This window comes from Carettochelys insculpta, chromosome 21 (assembly GCF_033958435.1).
Source record: "Carettochelys insculpta isolate YL-2023 chromosome 21, ASM3395843v1, whole genome shotgun sequence".
Classification (NCBI taxonomy): domain Eukaryota; kingdom Metazoa; phylum Chordata; order Testudines; family Carettochelyidae; genus Carettochelys; species Carettochelys insculpta.
Window position 1 is genome coordinate 10018714 of NC_134157.1, and position 25498 is coordinate 10044211.

At 46.8% G+C, this 25498-nt stretch overlaps 1 protein-coding gene across 1 annotated transcript in view; it reads right to left on the minus strand.

Annotated features, from left to right (window-relative positions):
• ARRDC1 (arrestin domain containing 1) overlaps window positions 1–15862 on the minus strand; it is a 57540-nt gene extending 41678 nt beyond the window's left edge. Inside the window, exon 1 of the mRNA XM_075015317.1 lies at window positions 15708–15862. Within this exon, the coding sequence (XP_074871418.1) occupies window positions 15708–15825 (118 nt within the window). The 5' untranslated portion in view covers window positions 15826–15862. The remainder of the gene's footprint in view (window positions 1–15707) is intronic.
• Between the last annotated feature and the right edge of the window lie 9636 nt (window positions 15863–25498).

Here is a 25498-nt window from a genome sequence, read left to right on the forward strand (position 1 = left end):
CACTCAATAGCTCAGGGGCTGGACAGCAGATACTCTGTCCATCCATCAGTCAGGGTGAGGCGGGAGCTGGAAGAAGAGGTACCTAAAATGGGGGGGATGCAGCTCTAGGCTGCTTAGTGCCAAGCCGAGAAGACTGAGGGCGCAGGTGGTGCTTTTTCTTAAAGGTTAAACTGGTCTCAGGGTTTTTAACATCCCTGATGTGTATCTGTAACTCATCAACCCTGTGCCTGGGTCACTCCCAATGTGTCAATCAGCTCCATGGTTCTCCACTTAATTACCGACCAGACCTGCTTTTATCAGGGGGGATGCACACCAGGAGGAGAGAGGCAGTACCAGGACACAGATAGCCATTTGCCTATGGTAAGGGGAGGGTAAACAGATCCTCACCCTGGCTGCTCAGATGGAGACCTGCAGTTAATGACTTTTTCCACCCTGAGATCACGACACACAGGCAGAGCAGAGGGGTGTTAGAGTCAGACCAAACATGATTCGAACACCCCTACAAACCATCACAAGATTTTTCAGGGTGGGCCAACTCTTGAGGTAGACACCACTGTATCTGTGGCACCACAATGGGAGTTCCAAGGGATCGCTACCAGCTGCCCATGCCCTGTGGGCAGAAATTTGCCTATTGCACGGCTATGGCCCTATGCCCCTGGGATAATCATTCCCCATTTGGCAGTATGGTACGGGGGGAGAGGGGGAAGAGGCATTCAGTGGTGTGGAGGTTCCAAGCAGCCTCTCAGAGCATGCAGCCTATCTTCCCAGGGAGAGGAGGATGGAGGTCATCTCCCCATCAAACTACCCGATTTCAGCTATTTAAGCCACATTTAAAAATGCAAACAAGCACAGTCTCTCTGAAGTGTCACTAACAGCCTCACCTTTCTGCACTGTCCTGTTCCACTTTGTCAACAGGAGAGCTGACTACGCTTACCTTAAAGTATTTAATCTCTCAAGAAAAGTAATGCTCCCGATTAACCAAACAACTGATTAATTTTACCTGTTTCTACACCACTGAGGCTGTCCTGTCAGTTTCTATATTTTTTAATATGCACATAAAATAGTCCTATGCACTTGAAGCAATAGAGCAAGCCACCTCAGTGAGGTGGGACAGGAAAGGGCAAGCAAGAATCTATTACAGATATCTGAGGAGACAGTATTTTGGTTTTGCAAGGCCAAGAGTAGTTTAGAGACAGGTTCTAATGTTTCCTACCCTTGTTTGCAATAAGGGATGAGATAATTCCCCAGAGTATGCTTTAAAGTGAGGTATAAGGTTTATGCTGCTATAAAAAAGGATGGATATGCTTAAAAACTACAGAGGTTCAGGGTGTAAGCAGGCTCCTGAGTGTCTGTGAAATACAGACGAGGATTCAGGTTCCACTGGTCTGGAATGGAGAGAGATACTCATCACCCTGCACTGATTACAGCATTAATAAGGGCCAAAGAACTTGAGTTACAGTAACTGGACTTTGATCATTGTGACAAGAGGAAAAACACACACTTGCAGGAGATGCACGAGTCATGGGATAGCATCTGACACAAGTGTAAGTAGCAGTTCGCTCGTCAGAGCCAAGAAGAAGTAAACACGCCCTATCACCTGTGGGCAAATATTTTTCACACAACCATCACCCAACCCGTCTGTCTGTCTCCCTCTTCAGAGGAAACCTGCACAAAACAAACACTCTCAAAAGACAAAGATTGGGAGCTTACATTCCAGACTCTGCTAGACACAAAGTCATGGACTGAAGAGAGATCCTGGATTTATGGCTTACTAATGCTCTAGAAACCACTAACTTCTCCACCATTTGCCTGTGACGGCAGAGGTGTATATGAAGGATGAAAAGGCAGATTAGCCAGGGTAGAGGTAACAGGATGGACATTAATAAAAGTTAAAAAGGGAAACAGGCTGAGTATCAGGCATGATGGGAGAGAAATGCCAATCGGAAATGCTAGGGATTTGCAACTCAGGAAAGCTTATGCCCTAATAAAATTGTTAGGATGTCACTGGACTTCTTTTGCTGTTTTCACACCAGTTTGGGCAAGTTGGAAGTGGACAGAACAAGACACTGGAAAAACTTTAGTGAATAATTGTGTACTGCAAGGAGAGGAAGAGACCAAGACCTAGAGGTTCCTCTTCCACTCGATGTTGCAGTGGCCTCTTGCACAACCATAAGGCTTTTCCACTAATATTCACAAATGCAAAAATTCATAGCATGCAACGGCACTATTTGACACTCCAGATGAAGGAGAACAGCCTGGGATCAGCCCAGAAATGGAGAGCAGTCATTTATATTATAGCAGCAAATCCTTGAAAGACACTGCACAGTTCTCATGCGGTAACCTTGAGTGCCCTTTTAACTCAACATCGTAAGGGATGGGGGAAAAGCCCATTTGGTTTTGTGCATGCAGATAGGGAAATTGGCCCTGTCCTGAGACACGGGCCATCACAAGATCATCTAGCATCAAGATCAGGCTGAAGAGTTCATGTGTCTAGAGCAGCTATTACTGCAGTCCATCCATGGTCCCTCTACGACAGAGGTGGGGGAAACATTTCTATCAGGGTCACTAACACCCCCTCCTAAAAATGTCAAAGTTCACACATGGGGGGGGAGCTCAGTGCCTCCCTGGGGGGTTGGAGGCTCAGGGTGGGGGGAGAAGTGAGGGGTTCAGGGTATGGGAGAGAAGGCTGTGATGGTGAGGGCTCTAGAGCGGGGCTGAGGAATTCAGCATCCACCAGGAGGTTCTGAGCAGGGGAGGGGTTTGTGGTGCAGGCTCTGACCAGGGCAGCAATGGGGGTGGCATTGCTCGAGGCACTCCCTCGGCCTGCGGCTGTGTCTGGTATGTCTAGCCAATGGACAGAGGTGCCAGGCAGCTCTGCATGGTGCGCATGCCTGCTCATGCTGCCCCCAAAACTCCAGCTGGCTGCAGTTCCCAGCAAATGGGAGCTTTGGATCTGGTGCTGGGCAGGGCAGCACACAGAGCTTCCCTGATGTCACTTGCACCTAGTGGCTGCAGGGACATGCTAGGGTTTCTGGCCTGGTGCAGCGATTTGCTACAGGTTGGATGAAATTAAGCAGTGAGCCAGAGGTTCCCCACTCCTTCTCAACAGGAGCTGCCCCCCACCAAGTAAAGTAATAGCTAGAAAAGCTTGTTTTACCCCCTGCTTAGGCAGTGGACTAGACTCCAGCTGACAGCCATGCACACATGAAATCTAATTTATGACTATTCTCCAGATCTAAAGAAGTGGCTCTGGCCCATGAAAATCTCATCACCTAATAAATAATAGGGTTATTCTTTAAGGTGCTAAAGGACTGCTTTTTTGGTATTGTGAAGCTACCGACTAACATGGCTGTCTGTTAGAAACATCACTCTACAGACATCCAAGCAGATGGCACCCACAACAAAAAACACTGCAGCCAAATAGCTTGCACGGCCCAAAGCAGTGGGTAGAGAGAGAAAGAGAGACCAATGCAAGATTCTTTTCCCACCTCTAGGAATCCCATCACTTGAGTGATGCTTACTGTAACACAGAGGTCAACACAAAACCTACACATGGATGGTCCTGCCATATTTAGTCCCCACTTTGCAGCGATACGTAGAATTTTGCTTAGACTTGGTTCTGGACTGCTGCAGGGGTGCAACATTTACCCTTGTGGTGAGGCACCATGCCATTGGGAATGAGGGAGATACTTAAACCTCCAGCCTACACAGACTGCTTAAAGGAAAGAGTCAGCTGAAAGCTGCCTCTTGGAAGGGGATGGGGAAAGGCAGTTATTCTTCAAAGAGCTCCAGTTAACAGTAGCTTGTAGATGGCTACAACAAATGGTTATGGCCAAGGGAGCGCTCAACACAGACCAGCTGGAGTATCTGCAGCAGGGCTGTAGAAAATCCAGATCAATTGTTGAGTAGAGCAGCAGGTCTGTATTGTTTGTGAACACGAGAAGAAAAATAAGAGCAAATATCCTGGCAGAGTAAATTTGGATGATACATGCAAATATTCAGCTTAGGCTCCAAACAAGGTGCTAGCACAGCCCACACCTGGTCAGGTAAAGTGTATATTTCTCTGGTAGCATGGAGACAGTTAAGAGGCAGTTTTGATTTCAGCATATACAGCTCCCCTGCCCCCAACAGAGGGCTGAACAGCTAGATCCCCACAGTGCAGAAAGTAGCGTTCATTTGTCCACGCCTCCTGCTTGCTAGACATGGGTTGATCTTCTCCAGCTGACAAGCACTTCCTTCAGTCCCAGACAAATGGAACAGGACAAGAGGATCCATTCTCCCCCACAAGGGGTTTCTTCTGCATGGATCCCAGGGAAGGGGAAGTAAAAAATGTTAACTGCTGAGCTCATTATAAACAAGAGTCCAGGTGTTTAAAGCTCAGGCACTTTCTCCTGTTTAACCACCACGCTTATTTATAGCACCAAGCAGGTTATCAGCTTACTTGCTGCCCCAGGAGAAAGAAAAACTGAGTCACCTGGAATAGCTGGAGAAGAATCCATCCCAACCTGAGAACATTTACCCAGCCTGTTTCTTTACACATGGTGCAAGGTGGGGAGTGGAAGGCGAGCCAGTGCAGTCAGTTTAGGGTGGCATGGAGGAGGAAGGGAAGGAAGGAGGAATGAAACGTACAACCAAATTTGTGTTCCTGATTTTAAAAACCTGCCAGAAGCGATGGTAGTTTCTTAGCAACAGACATCAAGCACTGTGTATTCTGGGGCACAAGTCTGGCAAATGACATCCAGGAGCTTTGCTTTAATACCTCATTTAACCCCTTTTTGTCACTCCAGTTGTGCCAGAGCAGCACTTTGAGTCAAAGCTCAAAGACTTCCCACCCCTCAGGGGTGCAAGGTTTTCTCTAACTCAGACTGCAGTTTAGTTCCAATCCTGCTTCCATGAATTATCGGAGCAGAGAAGTTGCTTTGCCTGAAAGGACAGGCTCCCCATGTAGTTATCTCTATTTACCTGATGGGCATGCACAGTGGGCAGGTCCGTGTAATTACAGAGCCATGTGACTGGCTGCACCTTTGACCTGCTCTTCTGCCTAAGAATTCCGAGTCCTGATGACTTTTTCTAACATGCCAGATCCTCATGTAGGTTTTGGCTTTCAGGGTCAACTCACTGCACAGATTTTGCTTTATTCTCCTACTGCACATAGTTAGCCAGAAGGGTGTTTTCCCAGACCTGGGCTTTCAAAGCAAGTGGCAAAAGAGAAGAGGAGGAAAGGCAGGGACCCTGTAGGGCCACTTATGGTAGCCCAATGCAGCATCAACCTTCCCCTGTTTAATCTCCCCGGATGCACTATAGAGAGACAGGTGTGGAGATTCCTACCCTGGTACCAAAGCCTCCCCTACCTTCAGGTAATGAAGTTGCCAGGATCCCAAATATGGACCCTTTTCATCTCAAGAGGCAGTGATTAGCAGCAGTGGTGAGGATCTATGGGCATTGTTTGAGTCAGATCCAGGATCCCACCAGCAAGGAAAATAATTCCCTAAGAAGCCACCCAACAGAAGATCCAGGCCTGAACCAAGACTGTAGGTCCGGTTGCCCCTGAATTTGGGGAAAGCTCAAATCCAAGTTCTGTGACTCAAGACTCTCCACAAAAAGTTCACTATTTGCACAGGCCCAGATCGCACCCCTGTTATTCTGCCAGGAGTTAAGCTGTTAAGAGGCAGACTCCATTACCAAGCCTGCTGCTTCAGAGGATCATGGAGAGCTTCCAAGAGGCTGCAAGTGGGGGTGGGGGGAACCTCCACACAGAAACACAGCTGGATCATTTTATGCTGGTTTGTGTTTCTCTGTGGTCTGCAATTCCCACTTAAAATGCAGCAGCATCTCAGCCCACTGCTTTGGTCTTTCCTGCTTGCCCAAAGCAAACCGGATTCCTTCACCTGATTTCCTAATGGTGTTTAATGTGTTTGCTCTCCTTCCTGGATTGAGCACTACAGCCCTTTGGGTTAACCTAGCACACAATGCTGTCCTGCTGTAGAAAGCACCAAACAGAGAAAGTACTTTGTGGAACACATGTGCCCCCGCCCACCACCAAGGCTCTTCAGGCTTGTATGTATGTATAGGGAAGTTGTAATAGAATAATTAGATCCATTTAAAACGTCAGCATAACATGGCCCTTAGTGCTGTAGCCAGAGCCACACACACCCCTCCGTTGGCTCACGAGACAAGATAATGCTATTACTTCCTGGTCTTTTCTAAAAGTCTGAAGCAGTAACAGTCTCTGATTCAGGTGTGTTCTGTGAGGCTAGCCAGGTCCAGCTCAGCTCTGAAATCCAGCAGGACCTGAACTGCTGTTTTGTAACCCCTTTGTAGGAGCTCAAGTTAAGACTCTGCCACAGGTTTGAGGTCCCCTCTCCCGCCTCCGCAGCCTGCAAAGCCACAGTACAGACCTGCCCTGAGTGACTAACCCAGTATCACAGGGGCAGCTTGTGGCAAAGCTAGGAACTCAGCATTGGTCTCTGAAGTCCCCCAGTAGCATTCTAGCCCCTGGGCCAAGCTTCCACTCATTTTGATTTTCCAACAGCTCAGTCTGTTTTAGCTTAAATCTGACCCAAAAAACAGACTCTAGGTTGACCAAAACAGGTCGTTAAATCTGAAGTAAGCATCCACAACAGTTGGGACTGATTTAGTGACACTGGTTTAAATTCACACTTTAACTTATTGTGGTGCAAATTTCTCATTTAGAAAAGCTCTTGGTCTCAATAAAAAAAAAAAAAAAAACCACGTGCATTTTTCACTCATGTCTCTTCAGGGCCCTGGCAAACCTTCCCCACAAGGTACTTTAATGGCAGTCAAGTCTACAGTCTCTTAAGCACCCCTTCAAACACATTGTCCATGTGGTATTCATAATATCCCATCCCTATCTGGCTGCCAAGGCAAGGTAACAACCGATCAAAGGAGAGAGATCCGCAATAACCAGCCTGAGCACACTAGAGCTCTTGGCTTCAGACATCCTGGGAAGCAGAGGGTCCTTTAAGTCTGGCCAAAGCCAGCAATGATGTAGGCCAGCTCAGAAGAGCCATTGGAAGAAAGCCTCCACCACTCTCCCCTCTCCCTCAGCCATTTGGCACACCACAGCATTGGCTCAAGGGAGTAAGGCCCCAGATGGCACTGAGACTCACAGGCACACCTATGGGACCAATTAGTTTTTTCACCCATCACGACGGAGGGCTTTATTCACCGGCCAAGCCAGCTATCCCTCACCTAGTTTTATGAAAGGCCTTCAATTAAGAAAAGGAAAACCCACAAAGTGTAAGTTATTTTTAAATAGCCAAGTAAACTAATTCTTGTTGAACTGCGATGCTCTGCACTTGTGTAAGTGAAGACATAGGTCAAGGCATAGGACAGTGAACCCCACCCCCCTTTGCCCCCTTTTTTTTTTTGACAGCACTATGAAATGACTTTCTAGGAGTTAAATAGTTACCAGAGATGAGGACACCGCATGTGCACCCCTACTTCTTCATTTATGGTTGTTTTTGCATGGCCTTGTTTACCAGGCTACCATGTCTTACACCTGAAGACCCAGTTAAACAGAGGTGCACAGAAGAGAGGACAATAAATTAAATACCTCTTAAGAAGTTAGGCCTTGTGAGACCAAAGATACTCATGCATGCTTGATGTTTGGACCCCATGAAATGAACGGATGGTCCTGGAGAAAGAGGGCCTACTCTCAAGCCACATCTATGCTAGGAGCATTTTACTGGCACACCTTATCAAAGTATTCCTTGGGCGGATACAGCGATACCAGCAAAGTCACACTGTTACCAGTATGTTTACCCTATCCACACCCCACCAGCAAATCCAGCCTATATTGATATCTGTGCTGATTAATGACACAGCTGCTTCTATACTGGGGGCATGCATCAGGCCAGGGAATCACACCTCCTTGCACTTCTGACCAAAGGCCAGCAAGCTTCAAAGCACAGAGCCAGCCTGAAAGGGAAGTCCAGCTCCATGTGTTCTCTTCAGGCTCTATTCCCACTAGAGAGCAGGGTACCCTCTCGGGACCTGAGTCACTGAGGATGGATAGGACTCAAGCTGTGCCCCTTTTCGCAAGGTGCTGACAGGATGAGGCAGTGTTTGATTCATACAGAAGCTGTGTAGGTGAACCACGTGGACATTTTTAAAAAGCATTTTGTCATAAGCATTGTGCACCCAGGGTTTACACTGAGCCAGTAGTGTCAGACAGTTTGAATCTAGATTAGTGTTTTTTCTCTCTCTCACACGCCCCCCCCTTACTGCAATGGGAGACTCGCAGTCTCCCTCCCCTGCAAGCACCCAGCTTCTAGAGGACAGACACTTCCAACAGGTGTTAAGGCTTCAATCAGGCCCTAGAACTCAGCACATGTACACATACAACTGACTCCAGTAATGGCTGCCTGCAGATATCCAAGGGCAGTATTTTCTCTCAGACAAGGAGGATACCAAGCCAAGCACTAGTTTCAGCTCTTCCATACGCTGTTTGGGTAAAACCTGACAATTCTGTAGTGCACCTTTCCACTGCGAGTTTTAAAGATACTCGCAGCAAAACATCAAACCATGTCTGACATTTTAGCATCATCTATTCTTAACGAGACAAAGTAAATCCGGGATTTTATCTTTATAAGAGCAGCTTCGTAGCCAGATGTCAGTTCAGCTCTGGTGTCAGATCCCAGAAACAACTCGGAAGAAGAGCGTGTGCAGACAATTACACAGCAACACACACCAGCTGACTGACTGGAGGCCGTTAATTCCTTTGTACATTTCTTCTCTAAGCATTTACCCATAAGAGAGGCGAAAGAAGCCATGGGAAGAGAGTCTCTCTCATAGGGAGCCTGTCACAGGGTGGAAGATCACAGAACAGCCCAACGTCACATTTTCTTAATGCAAATCTAAGACTGAGGAGTGGGGGGGGGGGATTGAGTCTCCCCCATTTGCAATAAGCACACACCAACTGGTCAGTATCTTGCCCTTCAGGCTTAATAAAATTAACCTGAATGCTGAGGTCTAACATTTGTTGCTACTTGTCTTTCCAGCAGCTGTCTGACCACTTTGCCAGTCTCCCCCTTTTCTTATCACTAACCTCCTTTCCTCTATCACCCATCAGATGCATTCTTCAACTCCACCCTTACTCTAGCCCTCTTCCACTCTCCTTTCTCCCCACCAACAACCCTCCCCAAATCGTGTGAGGTTCCATAGGAATGCAACACCTGCAACCACTTCCCACCAAGAAATGGTTGGCCCCCTGACTTGCTGCAAAATTCTGGCCAAAGTTACACTACAATGCATCAAGTCCCGCCCACTTCCAAGTATTCCCACCACAATGGAAAAGTAAACATGAATAAACAGCCTGAACCGTGGGAGTGGAACATTCCCAAGAGCAGGGGGACCTCAGTCCTGCTCGGAGCTCAGGCTCCCTGGCCATGAAACGATGTTAATCTTTGAGTGATCGCCAACAGTAAGACAAGTTACTCCTTCAAGCAAGGGAGCTGCTACACAAACTCTGCCCTGCTTAGCAACAGACTTTTGCACAGCAGAGACAATAGGCTACAGCACTGCCCACTCTTCAATGCTTATTCTCCTATTTATCCCCTGGAGCCTTCATGCCCCAGTGCCTCTTGGGGGCATTTGGCAGCATAGCAGATGATGGCCACTAGCTCACAGGGCTACATTCCAAGAGCCCAATGATGCACCAAACACCACAGATGGTCCCTGTTCTCACATTCCTTTTGGCTGATGCAAATGTAAGAGCAAACTTTGGCCCACAGGTGCAGCTAGGGGAGGGGAGGGAAGGGAAGGGAGAAAGGAGCACACCACAGATCAAGACATTCCGCGCAATAATTATTCAGATGGAGTTTCTGATGCACCAATGAACTAGCCAGACTGGCAGAAATTCCCTTTGGCTCCATGTCTCAGCAGACACAGAATCTGCCACAGAGTTACACTGCTCTCATACCACACATGGCTCGAGTGGATTTTTAAACTGGGAAGGAGCAAAAAAACACACAACAGCCTGATAGATTGAAATGGAATTACACTGTTCATTGCACTGACATACAGGAACCATGCAGCAATGTTAGCTCAGCAAGGGAATGCCAGGTGGTTTAAATATCTAGCAGATTTTGAACACATGGGCAGAGCTGTGGCAAAAGTTTTGGATACTTCACCAAGCACCACAACCACACACTTCTAGAGGGTAAACATGTTTGCTCTGTTCCTCACCTGCATTTAGCAAGAAGGACTCAGTGCTTGATGGTCACATCCAAAACAACTTGATAGAGGTGCTATTTGTGGCAAGTCAGGAGCCATGCCAGGAAGAATGCATTTGGAATATGTGCAGGAGTTACTATGTGCATAAGTGGAGCCCTGTCAGACAGGGCACTGCTTCAGGTGCAATCTTTTCAAGCTCATTTGACCAGATAGCCAGATAGCATAGCCAGATGACCTGCTCCCTAGCATGCATTTGGGTGACTATCTTTCACTTCCTTCAGCTCACCCTCACGGGGATGTTGGACAGATAAATGACCTCCGATTTAGCACAACTTTTGCCTCTAGCACAGACAAAATTAGCCAGCCCCACACTTCTTTCCTAATCTAGGAAAGGCCACAGCCAAGTCAAGGATAGAAATATGCTTCTGGTGTTATACCATTGGAGTCAATTGACATGGTTCCAGTTCCCAGCTCTAATACCAACTTCCTGTGACCTGGAGCTCTGTGCCTCAGTTTTGCCATCTGTAAAATGGTGCTACAATATCTATACACCTCACAGGGTTGCAATAAGGATCAATACCCAGGGGGTGATCAGATAGTCTCATCACTGCAAGTATTTTAGTACCAGGGTAAAGAGCATATTTTAAAGAGGCGCACCAGGCTTAGTTTAGGTCTGATGCATTTGAAATTTTAAATGTACAAGAAGAGCAATTATTAATATAATCTGGACAGCTAACTAAGTGTGGGAAACACAACAACGTTCAGAGCTGCTTTTAGAAACACTTAAGTTTCTTCATTCTATTATCTTTCCCTGGTGGTGAAAGAGGCAAGGCTACTGTTTTAATGGCATTGCCAAGAACAACTCAGATTGTCAGTGGAAAGCAGAACTGAAAATCTGCTTGGCCACTAGAACGCATAAGGTTTCAAAGTTGCTGAAAGGTTAAAAACCAAGAAGCGCTACAGCTGAAGTCGCCAAATCTGAAAACCAAAAAACACATCTTTATAGTGTTTTCCTTACAGTTCTGAAGCCATCTTCCCCTGCTCTTGAGGCAGAGAGTTTCAGTTTGGCCTATTCTCCAATTGTGAAGATGGCAGCTTCCTTTAGGAAAAATGATGATGATCATCATGAGGTCAGTATTAGTATTTTTGACTTCACTGCAGGAGCATCCTTAAGGGAGACCTCTGCATGCACACAAATTTCTAGTTATGGAGTTGGCACAGAAGAGCGTACAAAGCAGAAAAGTTTGTTTTGATCTAAAAAGGGCACTTCTTTCAGAGGACATCCTTGAGGTTTCCAATATGTTCAGCAAGACAATGACCGGGACACTCCAACATCTGAGAGCCAGCCAAAACGAGCCACACCACGAAGTCATCTCAGGTTAGTGGAGCCTTGGACTAAGGCTCCTAGTTACCACCACTACCACTAAGTAGATAGCCCTCTGGAAGCAGCCTTGCCACAGACAGCAAACAGAAGAGGTTGTGACCCTCAAATGGCAAATTACAACCCCCAATCCAGCTGCTCAGAGCTGAGACACTAGTCGTCCACAGGCACAATAAATAAGATATTATACATCCTCCCTATTGGCTTGGGTAGGAATGAATCAGACTGCCTGTGTTTTGCGGACAGCTGCCATAGGCCCTTCGTGCGTGCTCCGCATTTGGACAGATTCAGACTCCAGCTATGGGCTGGTATCACACCAAATCCTGGAATCTAAAATTATACACAGACTCCTGCCCTGGAGAGCAGAGCCAGGCAGGAAGATTTGCAAGGGCTCACTCAAGCTGTCATAGGGAAACTGAGCCACAGACTGCCTCCCTCTGTGCTTCTACAGCCAATGGGGTGATCAGGCTGCTCCCTGAGGTGCTGAGTCAATCAGGACCCCTCTGCCTAGAGCAGATGCTTATACCTACGGCCATCCCTAGATGCAAGTAAAAGCAACACTTGTCTAGCAGCCTTTATCAGCTAGCACTTTCCAACAAGTTTTGCAAAAGCCTGCTCTGTTTCCATTATGGTCCTTCACTCATTATCAACTGGTTACCGCACACTACACAAGTAATGAAAGTGCAGAGACTGGGGCAGGGGGGAAATCTTTTTCTTTGCTAAAGTTTATGCAAGACTCCAAAAATTTCTAAGGCTGAAGTCCTCATAGGTAAGTGCAATGCATGGGGTGGAGAGAGAGAGGACAGAACACACAGCCAGTTTTAAGTTTGGGGGAAAAACATTTGCATACCCCCCCCCCAAACCAGTGCTTACCTCCTGATTTTTAGTAATTTTCTGATGTGTACCTCTTGAAATCCTTTCATATGCACACTTTGAGAAACACTTTATCTAAACTGAAGCAAAAAGGGCTCATACAAGACACATATGGGACAGTCTATGGAGTAAAGGAAATGGTGACTGAAGGCAAAGAAAACCTGGGGCGGGGGGAGCCTTTGGCGGCCCCACCTGCAAACAGCCTAGTCAGTAGCTTGTTGTAACCATAGCTACCTCACTGCTGGCCAATAATGCCTCAGGACTAACTCTGAATCCAGACACACTACAGTTCTCTACTGTACTTATGGAAGTAGGTCCTCAGGAAGAGAAAAATCATGCGGGGATGGAAGAGGGGGAAAAAGCAGGCAAGAGAGAAAGAGAGAAGACAGCTACTGCATTAGAAGTCTCATACAGAAAGTAGCAAGTAGCATTTTCGCAAGGCAGTAGTGGCTTTATATCCACTCTCCATCACCCAGCCTCTAAGTGCTTTTTCAGAAGTCAGGAAAAATGGTCCAATGGGAGAAGTGTTTTAAAAACAAGACAGGCAAACTTGCTTTGAATCTACAGCAACTATGTTTTCCAGACAAGGTCAACAGAACAGAGTCCTGGCCCTGAAGGACTAAGAATCTAAACACTTGGGACTGTTTCCAATAGGAGACAGGAGAGGAAAAGAGATTCAGCCTTAGGAGAAACAAGAAATAATATGCACTTCTGTACCACCAGAGCTATCAAAGTGCTTTTCAAGCAATAATGAAGACAGATATTAGCATCTTCCCTCTTTTATAGGCAGAGAAACAGGTGCAGGCTTCTTGTCTGACTTCTGCCTGTAGCAGAGTTAAGAGCCGAGGTCACCTATCCCAACCCTCATCCAATTAACCATTCTTCCTGGCTTATACATCAAGCCCTGTTTAGGTTAAAGCAATTCTCTAAGATAACTTTCCATCACTACCAGTTCAATTTCATGGATGTCTGCAGGCCTAGCATTGCTAAAACTGGTAGAGCCAAACTAGTATTAATTATAGGAGGGGGTTTAATTCCTTTTTCAGAGAGAGAGAGTCAGACAGTTCCGGAAGTCTCCCGCAGTATAGATGGGGCCTTAGAGTTTGGACATTTTCAGAGAAAGGTTCCAGCTGAAGTCAAAGTTTTGCAACAGGCAGAATTCCAGAAGACTAAAAACAATACAGGAGTCATGTAAGCATCTAAGGGGAAAAAAATTGCAATAGATAATTTGTTAATAAGGAAGTGCCACTGCACTCAGGTCTTTTCCTTCGCCAGAGTGCCTGGCACAGACACTACATAACCAAGCTCCTTTTAGTCCCGGGACCCTGCACTCCCTGATTGTTGCTGTCTGAGAAAGCCTCTGTGCCCCCTCCCAAGTCACACATCACGAATTTCCAGACAGCCACAGGCCTGCTTATCGTTTTCATTAGTCACAGTCCAATTGGACCCAAGGGAAGGCGTAAGAGTTCCACATTCAATCACGCTCTGGAGCGTGATCCCTTCAGAAGGCTGCTTCCACAGAAGTACCTCAAAGGCAATCACAAGTTGGGAGGCAGGAAGACCAAGCAGTGCAAGAAATGGAGGCTCCCTCGACCCAGCTCCTCAATTTGTCACCTGCCTTAAAATTGTTTGATTAAGCAATGAGACCAGACCCATGTCAGCATATTGCTGGCACTTTTATGAACCAAGCAGCTGGGGGAGAATTTTGGGGGGATATAAAAGAGTCAGAGGGGAAAAAAAGTACCTCCCACCCCCACTCTTCTCTGCACGGTACCTATACACAAATCTTTCTTCCTTCTGCTTGCCCGGTACTTTACAATCAATAGTTCTTTTGGAGAGCATGCACCCCCCGCCCCAACTCAACAGCAACATCTGTAGTCAACAATTACAGTTGGCTGCAGTTCAGACCTCTTTCACTATAGATTAGCCTCTGAACCCAGAGATACCACCTTACAACCAAGTATGCTCCAACCCAGCCAAAGATGGCTTAGATGAGAAACAAGCCAGAACCCAGATATTAAAAGCTTCACATTTCAGACCTTAACTATAAAATAAGGATTGCAGGAGAGGAATGGGTGGAAGGCAGTTTAAGGTCAGTTTCTCCCATTAGTTGACTGGGAGATTTTTTTGGCAGCCAATGTGGAGACGAGGTACCAGTGCTGACCAGTCTGACAATTCCTGTGTTCCAAACCCTGGCAATTCCCCCCAGGGTTTACAGGATGTTCAGAATTGCTTGTGCTAAGGTCCAGGGCCAGTAAGCTCACAGTTAGTGTTAGGTCAAGACTACATGCCTGTTTTAGGGTTTTACAGCAACACCACAGCACCTGCTCCATAAACTAAACAGGGTGGTCCGAATTGTGCCAGCAATAACAGAAATCAAGCGATTGTCCAGAAGGGTTCTGAGCAACTGGTGCCCAATCAAGGGCTGAATGGGGAGCGCATGCACAGGCTTACTTTGGCCTGATGACTTGCACACCGAAGACAGGTGGGCGAGAAATTCACAGTTACACTGGGCAGGAAGACTGTTGCTAGAAGTGAGCTGGTACTCACTATACGTGAGAACACCAATGCTGGTCTGCTCCCAGCACGCACAGGCCCTTGCCCGAAAAAAGTTTTGTTCCGCTTACCCATGATACCAAAACCACCCTCCCCATCCCCACCCTCCTTCTGGGAGGGAAAGGGAGAAAGGCAAATGGAGCAAAGGGCGGGTGGGGGAGGACTGCTCTAATACTAGCCACATTCCTGGGCTGAAGGAGGTAGAATCAAACACCCCACCAGCAAAGCCCCCCTAGCAAGGAGAGGGGCAGGGAGGCCCACAAAGCAGCCCCCGAGCCCCTGCACAATAAGCCTCTCTGAGCAGCCCTTTCTCCAGGGCCACGAGGAAGGCAATGCTGAGTAGAAGGAGGTGCGGGGCGAGGAGAGAGGCCGGGGCCCACCTGTTACTGACTTCAGCCTCTGAGTGGAAAGCGGGGACGGGCCAGGGAACCAGCCAGCGGCGGGGCTCCAGCGCTGCGGGCACGGCGGCCGGGAAGCTCGCAGCGCGGGAGGGGGTGGGGGTGGAAACGTGGAGTGGAAGCTCACAGGCCGAGAAGGACGGGGGAGGGGCCTGGCTCGGGGAGCGGGGTCAGCAGCGGGGAAGCTCACAGCCGGGGCGGCCCGGGCACGGCGGCGGGGAAGCTCACAGCCGGGGGGCGGGCGGCCCGGGCACGGCGGCGGGGAAGCGCGCAGCCCGGCCAGCCGAGCGGGCGGGGCTCACCGCGGTAGGGCAGGCTCCCGGAGAGGCGCACGGTGACGGTGCCGGCCAGCGGCTCGCCGGGGCTATAGACGACTCGGCTCTCGCTCAGGCGGATCTCGAAGAGCTGCACCTTCCCCATGGCCGCGCCGCGCGGCGGCAGTTGCTTCCCTCGGGGAGGCTCTACCTGCGGCGAGTGACGCGCCGCCTGGAATGTCCCTGCCCCTTAAAGGGCCAGCCCCGCCCCGGGGCGGCAGGCGGCGGCCTAGCAGCGGTGACTCCCCCCCCCCCCGCCGGCGCTGACCCGCTTGCGGGGCTCTGCCCGGCCCACGTAGGGAACCGCCCCCCCCCCCCCCCCCCCCGCGCCTGCAGGACGAGGGAGCGAGGGGCGCCGGGGTGGGCTGGAGCCCGTTAAAGACCGGCCCCTTGTTCCGTGGCGGTGCAAGTGGGACGTCCGGCCTCGCTTACCCCCGGCTGTGAGCACGTTGCGTCCTCAGACCCAGCCTGCAAGGCCACCTCCCTGCTCCCCGCCTGGGGCACCTGCCGAGCAAATCCAGGCATCCAAGCACCCTTTGTGTAGCAATTAACTGGTGTGACTTTCATGCGGGTGAAAGATTCCTCCTGGAGACAACAAGAAGTCTTGCGGCACCTTACAGGCTAACAGATATTTTGGAGCATCAGTTTTCGTGGGCAAAGACCACGAAAAAAAGTCTTTGCCCACGAGAGCTTATGCTCCAAAATATCTGTTAGTCTATAAGGTGCCACAAGACTTCTTGTTGTGCTCGAAGCTACAGACTAACACGGCTCCCTCTCTGATTCTCCTGGAGACAGACGGCCTTGGGTGAGGACAGGCAGATGGTGGACAATGGAAGAATAAGAACACCCTGTTGTGTTCACCAAACGGGTAGCCCAGACAGCAGCCATGCAAGCTTTCTATTCCCCCACCCCCAAACACACACACACCGACAGGGATGGGGGCAGGGACAAAGGAAGCTGTTCCCCCCAGGCCCCATGTTTCCAAAGGCCCTTGAGTTCTGGCTGCAGCCAGAGCTCCAGGCCTATTTGAAGTGCCACAGCTATGAGGGAGAGGCTGGGTGCCAGTGCCACTATCCAGGTGGTGCTGAGGGCTGAATGTCTGAGGCCTTGCCCCTTCAAGGGTGAAGAGCTGGGCCCCTTCCCTCTTTGCCCTGGGGCCTGCCACAGCTGTCAGCCTGCTGGTACCTCAACTCACACTTCAAGGGACTGCAGTTGATAGGACCTGTTATTGTGCCCTGGGTCTCTCTGTGATGGGGGGGGACAGGCAAATATTATCATTTGAAATTATTTTGAAACCCAAGTTGCACCTGGATCATTTAGCAGCCACTAGCTGGGAAGGGGAATAGGTGTTGATTATCATCAACCTGGCTGGATTCACACTGGAAATGAAAGTCTTGGCTCTGCTGGCACTTTTCTTAAAGGCTTCTACTGCTGCAGTGACATTGGTACAGTTCCACTCGTAGTAGTGAAAGTGCTATATCCCATTAATGATCCCATCCCGAGTGGCTTTCATTCAAGTAATTTTACTAACCCTAATAATTAAGCTTCACCATAACTTTTGGAAGTCAGTCAGCATAAACTGATAGAGTTAAGAGGGACCTCAAAGGTCATCTGGTGACAAGATGCAGGTTTTGTGCCTAAGCCACGAGAGACAGCTGTCTGTCCAAACTCCTTGTCAAAACTTCCATGGAGGCCTTGGTTCCATTTCCTTGATGTTCTTCCAGGCAAGAAGTTTTCCCTGAGATTTAATCTAGATCTGCTCTGCTGTAGTTTGAACCTATTACCTCTTGTCCAGCCCTCTGCGGCAAGAGAGAACAATTTTTCTCCATCTTTTTATGAAAGCCTTTCAATAATTTGATGGCCACTATCATATTCTCCTTTAATCTCCTTTTTTCCCAAATTAAACATTCCATCCTTTTTATCATCTTCATTGTCTGCCTCAGGATCCTGTCCAGTGTCTCTAACCCCTTCTATACATCAGTGAACAAAATTAGACAGGGCATTTGAGCTGAAGCCTACCCAGGGCCACACAGAGTAGTGCAATCACTGCCCTGGACTTGCATGCCATGCTCTGTTAATACAACCTATAGCTACATTAGAATCTTTTGCAACAGCATCACATTACAGAATCATGTTGAGGGTGTGATCCACCACAGCTCCATACCTTCTTCACCAGTGCTGCTGCTAAACCATTTCCCCCATTCTGTATTTATATGCACTTGGTTTTGCTCCGCTAAGTGTCTGTTTTCACTGCTGTGACTGGGTTGAACTTCCAGGGTTCAATTTCAGGCACCTAGAAGGGATGCATGAAATCAAACTACCAGGGGTTGACAGCTGACCTCTGTATTCCACAATATCGTGACAAGTATGGGAGGCTGATGGGGAAGTTTCTCTGTGAGGACAGCCAGGTAAGTCAATTGTAGATTAGTTGATTCCAGCTACCTAATTGCATATCTACAATTAACTTTACAGTCTAGTGTCAACCTGGCCTAAGTGTAGTATATTATATTCCTCTTTCTTGAATTTCAGTTTATTGCCTATATACCAATCCTCCAGTCTATCAACCACAAAATTTTACCTCTAGCATCCAAAGTATTGGCAACTCTCCCAGCTTTGTGTCCTCTGCAAACTTAATCATTATGTTCTCTATTCCTATATTCAGGTAATTAATAAAGATGTTAAACAACATCGGTCTCAGAACACATTCCTCTAGAATCCCACAAGACCTCCCTCTAATCTGCTGTCATTATCCCCAGTTTACACACAGGAAACTGAGGCACAGAGAAGTGAAATGACATGCCTGAGTGTGAATAAATAGAGCTAGGACTAGAACAAAGGCACCCTGTCTGCTGGTGTATCCACTAGGTATGCTCCCAGTGCTGTAACACAACTGCAAGCTGTAAATGTTGTATCCATGGATAATGGGTATTTTTCTTATGTGGCTCATTGTGAAGTCTCATGGTCAGCAGCTACAAAGATCCATGGTTAAATTGGTTAGCAATTTGCATAACTATAAAGACACAATGTCTAAATGTTAACCACTGGTCTAACCACTGGAATGTCAACTCAGTCACCATTCCCTACTCCTCACTTCTTGTTATGTTCTGCCTATGGGATATGTACTTGTAGTCTACATATCTAATTGCCTGTCCATCTGCAGCTACATATATGCACTGAAAGCACAATTCTTATCTAAGGCTACGTTTACAACACAGAGATCTTTCGAAAGAAGCTCTTCCAGAAGATCTCTTCTGAAAGAACGCCTTTCAAAAGAATGCATTTTGTGTGCAGACACTCCATGGGCTCTTTCGAAAGAGCTCCCTTCTTTCGAAAAATCTTCCAAAAGAACTTGCTAGGCTGCGTCTACACAAACTGTATATAAGAAACATGAGGAATGAAATTCACACCTAGAGCTGGTAAAAAAAGTATGTTATATTTTTTGTTTAATTTGAATTTTTTACTGAATTTTGACAAAGTCTCAACAAAAATTTTCATTTAAAAAAAAATTGTTCTGAAGTGTTTTCACATCTGTGTGTGTAAATCCCACATTCTCTTACTTTATTAAAGTACCTTCCTACTCTTTTTTTCTGCTGGGAAAATAAAAAGATACATTTAAAAAAATATGAGGAAATGTGACTCTCCCTACAACTTTAAAACAAAATTTTTATTTGGAAAATTATCAAAAAACTAAACTTCCCAAGGAATATGATTTTTTTTCCTGGAAAAAGGCAACTTATCAAAATCACAGGTTAAGAAAAACAATTAACCACATCTGCTTACAATCTTTTGGACCAAAGACACCAGCTTCTTCCTAGGAAGCAGAGAGTGGCTGTACTCCTCAAATGAGGAAGCCAATGTACACATTCAAAGATGAGCTATCTGTAAGGGGGAAGGTGTAATTGTTAAAGTACGGGAGTTTTCTTCTGAATCAGATTTCAAGTCCATTCCTTAGCCTTCTCTTCCTGTGTGACTTGGGCCTGTTGGGTCACTTCTCTGTCTCTGTTTTAACACCTGCACAATGAGGATGATAACACTTACCTTACCCCAGGGAGGGAGAGACACGCTGAATATGTGAGGCAACATCAGTGAGAAATGCTGTAGATACGTCTCCCAATAACTATGTTATGACTGCTAAACACAGAGACAGGCCAGTTATGTGAACACATCAAGATGAGGTAATACCTTTAGTAATATCTTTAGTGCAAATGCAAATCATAGAACCATTTCCAGATGATTTGTTTTTCTGGGGATATGCCGGGGGGGTGGGGCAGGTACACACTGGGGAATTCATATGCTGAGGAGTGTTGGGCACAATTCCTTGCTCTATTATCTTTTCGTGGCAAAAAAGCCATGCGGCATACTGAACCTCCTATAATGTCATAAGCCAGGCACACGAGTTACAATCATGGTGGGAAAAGCAAAATTCTACTAGAGACCAATCAAGATACCCAAAGCTTAGCGATGGGCTGAATTGGGCCCTTGGATTTATATCAAAAAGAAGATCAAGAGGTGTCATGAATGAATGCCTGTAAAGGGTTAAACCCAGAGCTATTGGGTTCTCCTGCATGCTGTTCGTCAAGGGAGAACCTGCTCTCCCTGGGTTTAACCCTTTACAGGCATTCATTCATGACAAGAGGTGATTTGATCACAGTGTCTAAGCACCTTCACTGTTACTACAAGGGCTAAGAAGAATCTGAAGCCTCATCTGAAAATATATGCCCCTCAGTCCACCTACTGACTTGTGCTTTTCTGGAAGTTTTCTACTTCTGTTGCAAGCTGTTTGTAGATGCAGTGGCAATGCCAGAGTATTCTAGGTGAAGTCATACTCCTGGCTTATTTGTCTGATAGTAGTCTAACATTTCCCTGCCCATCCTTGATCTCTTCTCTGCACACGGTAACATCTTATCTGATTTTTGGATCCCCATCCCATACGCTTATTATTTATTTATGATCACAACAATCATGGCCTAAGACCCTGTTGTGCTAAGGACAGTCCAAAATTGTAACAAAATCAAGCTGGTGTCTTTAGTGAGCTATTCTCTGTGACTCCTCAGTCTTTTCCTCAGAGGTTGCTCTTAACCCTTGAACCATCCATTTATTGTTTGTTTTGCTAATGCAAGTGGGAATCCCAGCCAGGGAGCAGGATGCCATTCATAGGTGCACAGAGTTTAAAGACAAAAGGGACTATTAGAGTGGTTTACACTGTGGGTAGCAGACTCCCTCGGGGGTGTGAAATTTCAAAAGGGGCGAGCAGCATAGTCAGCTGCTGGGTCTCAGGCTCATCCGTCTCATTAAAAATGTTGAAATCTGTCACTGTTTTCACGTCTGTGTATTCACGTTTATATCCCAATTAATAAAGTTTTTACACTCTACAGACTTATTTTCTTACACATGCCAAAACTTTTTTATATATGAATAGAACCAACATTTTCATGGGTTTGGATAACATTGGACAGGTTGCGGGGCCCTGCTTAGCGCATCGATGAAAAGTGGGGCCTGACATAAAAAATTTGCTCACCCCTGGATTAGATTATCTAGTCCACCGATTCACATACTGTGGGTCAGAGCCCCAAGGTGGGTCACAACCCTGTTTTAAGGGGGTCTCCAGGTCTGACTTAGACTTGCTTCAGCCTGGGATCAAGAATGAAACCTGGGACCAAAGCCAAAGCCCAACAGCTTCAGCCCTGGCTGGCAACAGGTGACATGGTGACCAGTTTTTGACTGGAACACCCAACTGAGAAGGGATCCAGGTGGTTCCAGTGTGCACTGCTGACTGGGCTGTTAAAATCCTGTTGGCAGTGCAGCAGCCAGCAGATCCCTGCAGCTCCTAGGCATACAGAGAGTCGGGGGACTCCATGTGCTGTCCCCACCTCAATCACCAGTTCCACAAGTCCCATTGGCAGGGAACGACAACCAATCAGAGTTGTGGTAGCTGTGCCTACAGGCGTGGGAAAGACACAGAGGCTCCATGGCCCCCTGCCTACATACTGCAAGGACCTTCTAGCCTTTTCCTGGGAGCTGCCTTAGATAAGTGCCACCTGGAACTGCAATGTTATTGGATTTTGAAATGAACATGAGAACCATTATTGTAATCACCATCCTAGGTGTGCACCAAATCTTGTGCCAAGTGGGCCAAGAGAGGTGTCTAATGAAAGCTGGTAATTCACTCAATCTGTTCATGCTGCTTGCATGCCTGTACCATTTTGTGTGTGTGAAGGTTTAAGTATTGCCTCTGTACTTGTATCTGAAGTTAGTTCTGGGAGGACATAATAGGAGATGGGACAGCCTACTGTGAAAGAATTCCTTAGGCCAGGTAAAGCAGAATGGATTCCAATTCACATTTCAGGAATTAAGCCGGGATATGTCGTCTGGCACGCTACCAATGGCAGAATGCCCCACAAGGGACATAGACAGGTGACCTGATCATGTGATTCTCCTCTGCAAATGTGATCTCAGAGAGTGAAGAACAATGGATTTCTCTCCATGCGGGCAAGGGTATAAAGAGGACCCTGAGATCCCTCCATCTTGCTCCATTATGTCTGCAATCTCCATCTTGTCTCCAATCTCCAGTCTGCAGCAACATTTCTGATATGAACTGAGTCTGAATGGACTGCTAAGATAGCAGCCCATTCCATCTGCTGCAGCCTGCATCAAGGAATTTATGATAGATTTATGTAATTTGACCATTTTAACAATTTTTGTTCTCACCCTATTCTTTCTTTCTTTCTTTTTATTGATAAACCTTTTGATTTTAGATTCTAAAGGACTGGCACAGTGTACTGTTTTGGGTAAGAGCTAAGTATACATTGATTTGGGAATGTGACTGATTCTTTGGGGACTGAACTCTTGTTGGTTGGGTCTGGTGAAAGTTCTGATACTTGCCTATCCTGCTGCACATTTCAGATTAGAGCCCCCAGAAGATCCAGGGAGGGAGAACCCCAACTGGGGCCTGACTAGCTCCCCTGCCCCCACATTTTGTTCAGTTATCATTTGATCTGATTTTTATGTGCAGTAACATGAGAGATTAAAAGGTCATTGGAGTCTAGTTCAGCTGGATGTATCACGAGACTGATGAGTAATGCTTGATGAACCTGTTTAACTAGCAACAGGAGGTGCAATTAGAAAGATCACCTTTACCATGACATAGTGATAAATCCACTGACAGCTCTCATTACAGGCACTAACCTGCATGGCTGCTGTTTGTGGCGGTCCCTGATGTAAAATGAGTATCCAAGCTAGGCCCACTCCACACTCTAAAGTGAACCTGGGATTTTCTAACCAGGTCGGGACACCATCATCTGACCTGTTTACAATAAAAATGCTCCAACTGTACCCACAGCAGCTTTCTTTCTGACTTGACAGTATCTCAGCATTGAACAGGTTACTTAACCCCCTTTGTTTCTAGCAGTGCTTTGTGGGAAAATCAGATCTGCTCTTTCCTAGCGCCTTGGCAGGGAGCAAATTGGCACAGGCCAGGCATACGGAGCAGCACAACAGCACACAGGAATGCAGTGGGTGAGGCTGTACTCCACAGAGAGCTACACAGCAACAGGACCAGTCACACAGGTTACACACAGTAAAGTTTGTAGTACGCTGAATAGAATTCGAGCAAGAGAATCAGAGGGGCAGCCACAAGCAGTCCTGCTTGAATACCCATTTCCTCGGCTGATTGGAGTAGACATTAGAATCCAAGGTTTATGGGGGCGGGGAGGAAGAGAGGGAGTGGGGTTGAAGGAGATAAAATAAGCCGGAGGGTGGTACCTATCACTAGTAGAACCTAGTGGCTGAAGTAAAAATACATTCGGTAGGATTTGTCCCATGCCTGCAACTATCGAAGTTGGGGAAATTGCCCTTGTAATGCATAAGATAGCAGAGACCTCTGTTAAGGCCTAATTTAAATGGGTCAAATTTGTAAATTAATTCAGTTCAGATGTCTCCTTCCGTAATCTTGGGTTAAAATTCTTCTGTGGAAGAACGGCTACTTTTAAATCCATTATTGAATGCCCAGGGCGGCTAAAGTGTTCCTCTATAGGTTTGTGTATTCAGTTCCTGAGGTCAGATTTATGTCCATTCATCCTTTGCCGCAGGGACTGTGTGGTTTGCACAATGTGTATGACAGACAGGCCTTGCTGACACATGATGGTATACATCACATTAGCGGGTGTGCAGGTCAGTGTGTGAGCCCCTCATGGCCCACATTCTCAGCCCCACAAGCACAAGTTGGCTGGCAGCTGTGGGTTGTCGTTTACTGAGCTTTGAATGTCCTTTAATGCACTATGAATGCTCCATAAAGATCTCTTCCCTGCAGGTCTGCCTGCTCATCACATCCTTTGTCACTAGTGAAACCTGAGAGCCCATCTCTGATGAAAATGAGGTATCCAGCTGCCTGCAGGAGACAGTCACGTATGAGACTTGGCCATTGGCGGGGTGAACAGTTTGCCGTTGTTGGTGGCTCGGTATTAACCATGTTGTGTGTGTTCACAAACCATGGTTAGAGACAACTATGTTATTATAGGGGGTTTTTGTATGGTTGTTTTTACCTGTGACTATTGACCCACCACAGCTTCAGATTTGCATCTGAATCTAAACTTTGCCAAAGCAGGTAGCCCTGCATTGCTAAGTTCTGATTCACATCAGAGCTTCCAGAGTCATGTTCTCAGCTGGTGTAAATGGCTGTTGCTCCACTGAAGTCAAGGGGGTGACTCCCATTTACCCCAGCAGAGAATCTGGCCTCTCAGCATTCTGGTTTAAGCCCTTCTCTAACAGCAACTCTAATGTATCTTCTCTACTGACGCTAATCTGGGGCTCAGCTTGGCCTGCCCGTGACCCTAGCAAGCGCACTGTAGATCAGAATGTTTCTGATTGGCCTTCTACTGGGGTAACTGAAGCTTGCAGCTTATTGTCTGTCAGTGACAGTCTAGATCTCTTTGGTCTGCCTTAGCACAGGTGGATGGATTAGATAACCTCACAAGGTCCCATTTTTGTAATTCGGTGACAGCTGTTTTGTTTTTTTTTTTAGAAGATAACAATCACATGCATTATCTGGGGATTGTCTATTACAGTGATTCTCAACCTTTCTGGACCACTGTACCTCTTTCAGGAGGCTGATAGCTCTTCCACCAAGTTTCACCTCATTTAAAACCTGACTTGGTTACAAATAGCAGACATAGAAATACAAGTGTCAAACTGTTGGGGAAAACTGCCTTAAGGAAAAAGGAATGTTCACAGAAACTAGGCTTTATTATGCTAGTGAAGCCAAAGGGTGATCTGCATGGTGAGACTTCTGCTTTGTGGCGTTAAAGAGTGGTTTACCTCCTACTCTCTTCTGCTAGTTTATCTCGTACTTTTTGCATTCTAAACTTATTGCAAGCCTATCTTGTACAAGCAGGAACATCCGTGGGTAATCCTATTAGGACATTCATATGCTAAAGAAACTGTTAATGACTAAGCTGTTTTCATGTTGAAGAAATTGTACAAAAAGCTCTTGCAACTGTCTCTCGGGGCTTCCACTCCTTGTGAGTTGGTAGCCTGCATGCATGCATAATAAAATTCCTTTTGAATCTCCCTCTCGCTTCACTGTTTTGACCTCCAACCTCGGACTACTGAGGGAAGTGATTCCCCTACGATACCCACATGATTACTGAACAATTGCTTGAGTTCCATTTTTACCATATATTATATTCCAGTTCATTTATTTAATAAATGTTGTACTTACATTTCAGCGTGTTGTATGTAGAGCAGCATAAGCAAGTCATTGTATGAAATTTTAGTTTGCACTG